At 31.9% G+C, this 10,051-nt stretch overlaps 1 protein-coding gene across 3 annotated transcripts in view; it reads left to right on the forward strand.

Moving 5' to 3' along the window:
• The window catches only part of LOC105152260 (uncharacterized), a 54,034-nt gene extending 46,102 nt beyond the window's left edge, over positions 1 to 7,932 (forward strand). For 2 of the 3 annotated variants that reach the window (XM_011066434.2, XM_011066433.2), the window contains exons 3-5: positions 424 to 650; positions 923 to 1,084; positions 1,454 to 7,932. In XM_011066434.2, the coding sequence (XP_011064736.1) occupies positions 424 to 650; positions 923 to 1,084; positions 1,454 to 1,814 (750 nt within the window). In that variant the 3' untranslated portion in view covers positions 1,815 to 7,932. The remainder of the gene's footprint in view (positions 1 to 423; positions 651 to 922; positions 1,085 to 1,453) is intronic. The other variant, XM_011066435.2, reaches the window with a different exon arrangement.
• Positions 7,933 to 10,051: the final 2,119 nt, after the last annotated feature.

Genomic DNA, 10,051 nt, shown 5'->3' on the forward strand with positions numbered 1-10,051 from the left:
GCCAGTTATTATAGAAATTATAATTTATCAAGACAGTAACATAAATATTTCGACTTCTTGTATAATATATTTTATTTACTTTTACAACGATTGTCTACTACTTATCCAATTATTATAACTCCTAAATAATAAATTTGTGTTTTTTTTTTACCTGATAATGAAAAATCAGACCTCAGTCTTTTAGATAGGCAACAATAATTGATTTATTAGGTGTTGGAATTAATTCGTAGCGTTTTACAAGTGATGGGAAGTACTTTCATTAATGTATTTTTTAATGCTCATGTGAAATAAATAACATTCTTTCATTAAAAACGCTACGAATTAATTCCAACACCTAATATTAATGTGCGATTATAACAGTTCAAGCTGATTTTTGTTGATTATCTTCCAGTTTGATTTGTTAATAATTATTGAATTTTGCAGGTGTGTAACTGGTTTATAAATGCCAGGCGACGCATTCTTCCTGGAATATTAAAAGAGGCTGGTGAAGATCCAAACCGTTACACAATATCACGTCGTACTCGTCGCGTAAACTCTAGCAGTCCCCTTCGGCATGGTCGAAGAACTCCTCTCGAACCGATTGAAGACGACCCACCAGCACAGTGCAACGTAAATTTTCCTCAACGTGGAATGGAAGAGCCCACATATCGGTAAGTATCTCTTTCTGCATCTCAATTATTATCCTCTCTACAATTAATAACAAAGAATTCCATCGACTCAACAACGCCGACCTACTTATACGAAAAAGCTCGATAAGAAATTTACTTATCAACTAATTTGCTTATCATCTAATTCGCTAATCTGCTAATGTGCTAACAATGGCGAAGTTTCCTTTTTTTTTGGAGAATTAAGAAAATAAAGAGGGAGAATAGATTAGATGTGTGAAAATATTAGATGTATCATTCAAGATTTGCGTACGCAGAAGCGAGGACTGTCCGAACGATTACGAGAGCAGTTTGAACGACTACCACAGCGAGGAGGAGCATCCTTTGATACGATGGCCCAACGTAATCGTTCGTCCTTACGCTGAGGCTCAAGTCGAGCAAGACGGCGACGCTATTTCTCATCCGTATGCTCGACGAAGGCAAGTTTTTAATTGATACAACAGTTGCGTCCAGTATAAAAAATAAGTGGGAGCTTTGCAACTGTTGTTCGCTAAAAGTGCCTTCTAATAGTTTTTTTTTTCTTTCAACACATTCGCTAAGCGCGATCGCCATTTTCTCTGACATAATAAGATAAATAAATAATTAAAAAGACAAATAGGCAATAAAAAAAAAATGAGGAAAAAGAGTCGTGTATGTGAAAGTCGAGCGTTTTCAAATAACACGCATTTTTCGATGGTTGAGAATATTCGCTGATTCTCGCGCGCATCTAACACTATATCCTGGCGTTGTGAAAAATGCCATCAAATTTTAAGAACAATAAATTAAGGATAGTGTTTTTTTTTTTGTAGGCCTAATCCTTCATCCAATATGGACAATTCTGAGAGTTCTGCCCAAGAAGAACCTGCTGCATACTGGAGCGCACCCCGTGAACATCTAGTATCGCCCGTCGTTCAACAGCACATCGCATATCGTGGCCTGTCGACGCGAAGTCTTGAAAACGCTTATTTTCACGAACACAATGGTGATTCATTCAATATGCTCGTCGAACTTGCGGTAAATTTACCATATGCAATTTCTTTACCCAACACGCCTTCACCAGAGTCTCGTCTTTCGACGTCTTCCCCATATTCGTCACCTTCGTCTTCTGTTCCGTCTTCTCTTCCATCAATGGAAGAACCTTTACACTCGAGAGATACAACGATATCGTAATTATCGTTGCCATTGATAATCGCGGCTCAATGGATATGACGACGATATAAAAGGTAAATAAAAGACAAAAGTTCCTCTCAAAAACCTAGTAAATTATTACACTTTTTAAAAATTGTTACAGTTATATTAAAGCAATCATCAGTCATTATCATCATGTTGATCTCATTGCTACATTAAAGGATCTTCTTTTTCTAAGAGTTGAAAAAATTAGGCATTTTAGGAATGTTTTAAAGGAAACATTGAACCATAATAGCGAATGAAAAAAGAAATCTAATATAGGCGCAAAAATTAAGAAAAAACTTATATATATTTTTTTATGTGCGAAATACGTATTAAATATGTATTACGCATGTAAAATGCGATATATATATATATTTTTTATGCGAAATTCATATTAAATGTAATATAAAAAAATATATATCTTTTATGTGTAAAAAATTCAAAAATTTTGAAACAATATGCATATTTAATATATATTTCATATGAATATATATTTCATATGAATATCTCTTAATATTTGTGTTTATATTTCTTCTCGTCATTATGGTCCAATAAATGTACTTGTGAGTGTTCTAGGATCCTTCCATTTTGGAATTCGTCGAAAATTATTATGGATTGAACCTACAAATTTTTATCTATCTCGCAGACGATATTGTTGATTTTTCCATGTTTGAAGGCAGTCCCAAGATAGGATTTCATTTATGCATTTTTGTTTTACGATAAATTTTTCAAGTCTTTTGATTGGCTATAGAATAGAGAGATCCTCTCTGTTCTGTACACATTTATCATATGCAAGGTTGGGATGTATTAAATATACGTTATTATACATAATTTTTATACTATGTATTATACGTACGTTTTATACATATTATACATATGTATTATACAAAGACAGATATTGTTATATTATATATGCAAAAAACTACTCACAATTCTAAATTGTGAGTAGTATAACAAAAACGCACAAATAAAATAATAAATCTCTATTCTGTAATTCTTAACGCTTTTGTGAAGCGATTAGGAATAGAACTTCATTTTGGTCATACAATAAATGCATGCAGGACAGAGAGATCCTCGAATTTATAGATAATCAAAAGGCTTTAAAAATTTGTCGTACGACAAAAACGCACAAATGAAATCCCATCCTTAGTCTGCTTGCCAAATAATTAAACATGATTGATTGGACCACAGGTTGGACAACAAAAAACTAGAGACTCATACATGATGTATGCACACTATTGGTGGAAGAGTGAGAATAGTCTATATTTCTTTCTTTGGAGAAATTTGACGAAATCCTTATGATCAGTGTCTGCTTAAAGGGTCTCTAGTAAAAATCACTCATGCTGATTCGTTCGGTAAGCATGCCTAATCGCTTTGCCTCGAACCCAATGATAATAAAAGTTACAGAATAAGCTCGCTCGACAGCTCCTTCAAATTGACATTCTCACGTGTACAAATCACACAAACAATATCAAAGAGACAAAATCACTAACAATTTATAACATTATCACATGATATATTCACAGACAGAACGCATACATATGCATACGTAAACTAAACAAAGACAGCTCAGAATCAGGTTCAGTTCTATCACAAAAGTCGACAGTCGGTAATAGAGGCGCATTTCATTTTTACGCTCACACGTTATAAACATTGTAAGGAAATATAGAGGAAATAGGCATAACAGAGAAGCTGTCAGAGGTTGCATTCGGAAACTTACCTTACCAAATGTTAAATAAGGATGACACGGTGACTTTGGGAACATCCAGATAGGAATTCGAACACTCCTATAGAAGTCTATGATTGAACCATAATAAAGAGAAGACGAAATCCAAAATGGAAAAAATTTAGAAATATTCGTAAAATATATATCTTTTATAAAAAAATTTAAAATTTTGAATGTTTTCTGTAAAAAAAATTCTTAAAAACACCTTATTTTTTCAGCACCTAGACTAACACCTTCCCTTAATATTATGAAATAATATCAGTTGTCAAGTAGTTAAGAAATTATCTGATAAGCAGAAACGTAATAATTTCTAATTTTTTGGGAAGAGAATTTTACAGCAGTAATGAATATACAATGACATTTACATAATGTCTATGAAACTCGATTGTATGTACCATTATTTTACATATAATTTTGGTATTCTATACTCATTTTACAGTTTTCATATTATCTTGATTATTCTATTTCTGTTCACGTCGTTCTTGAATTTCATTATGTTTCAGAAACTTTTAAGCATTGAAAATGTTGTCTATTGTCTTCGCGAATCGCATTTATGTTTAATAAACGCGAACGAAATATTTGTCAGGATAATGCATTTTCGCACAAATCGAGCTTTCGAGATCACTACTCGTCTCATCGTTTTAAGTTTATCGACAAAGTAAAACAATTAAATTGAAATAATAGATGCATAAACCTCTTACATAGTGTAAATATAGAAATAATACGTCTGAAAATACGCATTCTCTTGTATGAAAACAAAAGAAGAGCGTACGAGCCAAAGACTATTGTTATATTTTGTTAGTGCTAACTATTATGTAAGTATAGTACTAATTAAATTGTGTTAATCGCGATAGATTCTTAGACAGTATAACGTAGCAATTTTTGTCTGTAAATGTCACGAGAGACGATTAGGCGACAAATCCGCTTAAAGAAACTGCGAGTATATTATATGCGTGAGGTTCGTTACATGCGTGTACATGTGTATATTCATATGCGAATTGCCATGTAAATTAAGATTTTCTGCTGCATTACAAGAGTTATATTATGACCGTGAAGAGACCATAATGTGGTACAAGTAATAAACAGGTGTTCATGGACAAAGTTGTTAAATGTACAACTGAAGTTTATTTTAATACGATACAATCTTGTTATCATAGTGATAAATCAAATATTTCTGTTTCGATTCTCCTACACCATTTAAAATAGTGCTATTTTGTAATCGCTGACGTTTACACGCTAAAGCATATGGAGGGGGAAAAGTGGAAAATTTTAAGAAATATCGCATATGTGCCATAATTCGGGTATGCAGGTTGTTTGTCTACTCTACACATTATAGTGTAACGTAAGTAATTATGAAATGGCATTACTGCACATTAATTGATTTCATTATGACATTCAGTTTTAATTCGAAATACGAATTAAAATTCTATCGAGCTCTACTTGATATTGAACTGATAATTATGGTATTGTTATTCATTTTTATGTCCCCGAAAATTAATCTCCGAAAGGCCCTTGGGACCGTTCGTGAATAACAGTACAATATTCATTTCATTTACTTATCATGGCTTACTGAAGATTTTTATAGTTATAACAAATTTTTTGATGAAGTTGAAGATTTCTTCTTAGCAAAAATGTAGCGCTACGAACAATTACAAGGGCTTTTCAATTGTATTTATTTCTTAAATTTCAAGTAGAGACTTAAAAATACTACACTGCCAATCACGCAACGAGTAAAGTGTCTTAAACTCTCCATTTTTTAAATTGTTATTGAAGCACATTTGGAATTCGAATAGTGTCGAGTAGTATCATTTTATCGTTGTTTAATATTCGATGCAAACAACAAAAATAAAATGATACATGGGAACACTCGGTTTTCCGAACATGATTATCTTTATATGCTGAGCGTTTGCAGAATTTATCGTATTGTAGGAGAGATCGACTTGACAAGCGTTCTACTTTATTGTACAAAACTTATCGATCTAAAATTGTGCCTTCCCTCGAGACGTCCTAAATCACAAGGGACGTCTTTTAATTCATAGTTACTACCATTAGGACTGTTTGCTGTAAGCAATAGTGAAGCGAACATCTTATTAAGTTCAATTCAAGTTTCGTAACAGCACAATCGCGCGTTTTCTACACGTGTATGAGCCATCCAGGAGAAGAAGAATATATACTCTTTAAACTCTTTGAAATGGATTCTCACTCTAAAATATAAAAATTTAACTAGTCTTAAAAAAGAGTGATTCAATTTTTAATTAAATCTTTAAAAATGAGATTTCACTTGTTATTATTATCAGATGAGATTCATTTTAAACAGTATTTTTAGAGAATATCCTTTTAATATGCAAAGAGTTCACGCAACTCCAATTCGAAAAGACTCTGGAAAATCATCTTGGGAACGCAGGATTTTTTTTTCATCAAGTAAGTACGATATCAATTATCAAAATTTAAGGAAAGCGAGTCGATTGATTTCGTTTTCTGAATCTCTTCAATTAGTGTTAAGATATAATCTTTGCTATAGATATTACAATTGCACGTTCTTTTCATTTTCAACATTTTATATGTGAAAAAAATATTCTTAATTTAACTTTCAATATCTATCAAATATTTATAATTCCACAAGAATCATAAATTAATAATTAATCGCAAAAGGAGTATCTACGTTCTATCGGTAGGAAATGACTTGTGCATGAGTGTAGAAAACGCATGATCGTGTTGCAGAACTCGGGTTGATGTAAATTGGAATTGGATGTAAGGAATTCGTTTCCATTAGTTCGTACATTTTGGATAATTGATTGAGATGAATTTGTTTCTTTGAGGAAACATTCTCCAGCAGGACATAAGATTTTTCACGTTTGATTTAATACGATGCGATTGAGAATTGAATTCTGAATGTGTATTTTTTTTCTTTATGTTATGGTAATGTTGAATGAAAGTAACAATCGAAAATAACGCGATCGCAATATCTACGGCGCAATATCTACTAATCTATGGAGGAGAATCTATTACTTATATTAATTGAAAAGATTCTGAGATTCTGAGAAGAGAATCTCATATTAATTGAAGAGATTCAGAGAACAAACCTGACTTTTCTGGAGATGGATTTCAATTAATATTTAATATCATCACATTTACATGAGGAAAAAGAATCACGCGTTCCCGAGATGATCCATCAACCATCATCATTGCATCAAGGCTACTACAACGTTGCTTGTAGTATTATTAAAATGTTCCATGCTATCTGGGTTTATAAATCGAAGTTGCGCACTCACACGAGGAATAACTTGTATTCCTATTCAGTTGCTGTCTTGGATGGCGAAAGAATTTTGGCACTTCGCGTGATGAGCTGCGACTTGTATCTTATGTTTCGAAACTTGCCGAGACGAAGTACCTTGTGGAACTGGATTTGTCTCCATCCAAAACTATGCGAAAGTCAGGATTACTGGCTACAGAGAAAATGACTTGTCCAATGTCCTTTTGTCGTACAGACACATCGCGATACATATCTTTATAGGCACGTTCGAGCATTATTATTGATTACGTGAACCTGTTCTACGACTATTTCCATGTGTCAAACAGGTTATATTTTTGGATAATAATTAAACATGTATGCAAATCCATGTATGTAAAAAGTTACTACAATATATGTGTGTGTGATCGGATTAAAATATGGATTTAAATACATTGTTCGATATAAAAAAAGCGAATTTGAGCATTTAAACGTAGTAATATGTAGTGTCATTTTTACATTAAAGTAATTATACATATATATTGTATCACTTCTTGCACACTTGGATCTGCAGTGTGCGCGCAAAACTATCATAGATCATTTGTACGTTGTTCTGAGTTTGATTTATACGTACATACAGAATGTACGTATTTTGTGATGATAGATCAATAGAGCTAAGTAAGAAATTGATTATTCATTCAATTGTTCACTCTTAAAACTTACTACTCTATTGTAGAAATATATGCATAACGTACAAATCTTTTTAAGCACGTATAATGTTTTTTAATACGCGAACCGTTAGAAGCAGACGAGAAATTTCATTCTGCGCGTTATTAATATCACTGTACTTTCATACAATAATTACACGTGCGCGTAAAGTTACATATTCAATTTGTAAAAGAATACATCGAGTTTAAGTTTCATTTATACCCGTATACGAACACGTATTATGTACGAATCTTCATAGGCACGTATAAGCATTAGATACACCATGAACCTGTTATGAGCAGTTTCACTCTCTGCGTCGATAAGCATATCGCTATACTTTCAGACAATAACTAAATACGTGCGCGCAAAGATATCATTTGTAAGAAAGTACATCGATTTTAAGTTTGATTTATACGTACATATTACGAAAAATAAAATGTACACGTGCCATAAAATACTTGTCATTATTTAAGATCTGATATACCTATATATTATTTTATAGCTAATCATGTATTTAATGTAATCGTTAAAATCGCGTTTCTTTTAAAAAAACGTTGGACCGCTAAGTCGTAAGTCGAAATTGATTCCTGATCTCTTCTCGTCTAATTTGGTATAAAAAAAAAAGTCTAAGAAAAAACTCACAAGTTAAATATGTACTTAATTAATTAATTATACTCGATATTTGTTTTACATAAGCCTAACGCGAAAAGTTAGCGTTTTCGTTATTGTTAACGGTAATCTTTATTATGATCTAACCGTAACTACCTTTCCCTCTTTAACCCCCTTTTTTCTCCTTTTTACAGCGACGTCTATATACCGCTATCTTCGTAGATGTCCTTCGATTTTCTCCTTTTTCATTCCCCAGCCGGCTGGTTCTTTCATTTTGCATAACGCCCGTCTTCCTTTTCCGCGTGTCTCTTCGTTCTCTTGTTCCCAATATCATTCCGTATTTAGATACAGCGACGGCTCATTCGAGGCGGTTTGTTCGCGACGCGACACTTCGCTGTTCGAGATACACTGTGCCTTTACTTTAAACTCCTTATCAATATGTGCGAGTAGAAATCTAAGCGATCAAAGAAGTATAGGCTCTAAAGATTAAAGGAATATAATGCTAATGAGAACCGACACAATATAATATTTATGTTGATTACCACCAATTACAGACGTTTCGATCACATGATTCGGTCATCCTTAGTGTATCAATATCATTTTTCGGAGTCAATTAGAATCGTGTAACAAAGATAGAGCGAATACCATTAAATTATCGTTAGGCTGTTGTCCAAATTTAAAAACTTTATAGTCGTCTGTTATACTTATTATAATTTAGCTAAATATCCAAACAAGAATTCCATAATACTTAATTTAGCTAAAATTATGTTAATAATTGAAAGTTTTTAGCAACGCTGTTGATAGTCAATGTATTAAAATTAATTATACCAATTAGAAAAACTTACTCTGTGACTCAGCATAACGATGATCCGTTATAAATTCGATGTGATTATAACTATGTCTTGAAAGCGTGTGAGAGGATTTTGTGTTCGCATTGTTTATAAATATAAATGTTAAGAAGAATACATACCTAAAAATTGACAAAATTATAATATAACTTATCAAACAAAACAACTAAATAAATTACTAGCATAAACCGAAAAATCACTAAATAAAAAATCAATGAATTTTATAACTTGTAAAGCAAGGAAACATCATTTTGTCTTTTTAATTCACAGTCATTTTATAACGGATCTAACATTTCCGTGTTATTTTGTAAATTCAGTCCATTTTTTTGCTTTTTTATATGGATCGCTTCCGAAATTAAATCTTTTATTAAATCCTTTTGTTCTTTATCTAAAATCTTAAAAATATCTTAGAAATGTCCTCTCACACGTTTTCATAGTTATAATCACATCTTTAATTTATAACGAATCATCGTTATGCCGAGTCACAGAGTAAGTTTTTCTAATTGATACAATTAATTTTAATACATTGACTATCAAGATTTTTCTAATTGATATAATTAATTTTATTAACGCATGACTATCAACAGCGTTGCTAAATACTTTCAATTGTTAACACAATTTTAGCTAAATGACGGAATTTTTGGGAATTCAATTAAGTACAACAGACAATGAAGTTTTTAAATTTGGACAATCTAATGATGATTCATTAATTTGCTCTTTGTTACAACCTGCACCTTTGTTACAACGATTCTAATTGACTCCGAAAAATGATATTCATACACTGAGGATGACTGAATCATGTGATCGAAATGTCTGTAATTGATGATCAACATAAATATATTATATTTTATTACATACGTACAACTGTGTCGGCTCTCATTGACATTATATTCCTTTATTGATTTAATAGTTAAAAAATTTCTGAGAGCCGACGTTAGTTTTGCGCACAATAATTTTATTATTTTCAATTCACACGTAGATAAAATAAATATACGTTAAAAATCTAAGATTCTTCTCCGTTTTTATTTTGCGTTAATCGTTGGCTCATTGTATTTCTTTAATTATATTTCTGCAATACTTGACTGCCACGTGTATCTAATTATGAACACATTTACAT

This window comes from Acromyrmex echinatior, chromosome 18 (genome assembly GCF_024713525.1).
Source record: "Acromyrmex echinatior isolate Ae372 chromosome 18, ASM2471352v2, whole genome shotgun sequence".
Taxonomy (NCBI): Eukaryota; Metazoa; Arthropoda; class Insecta; order Hymenoptera; family Formicidae; genus Acromyrmex; species Acromyrmex echinatior.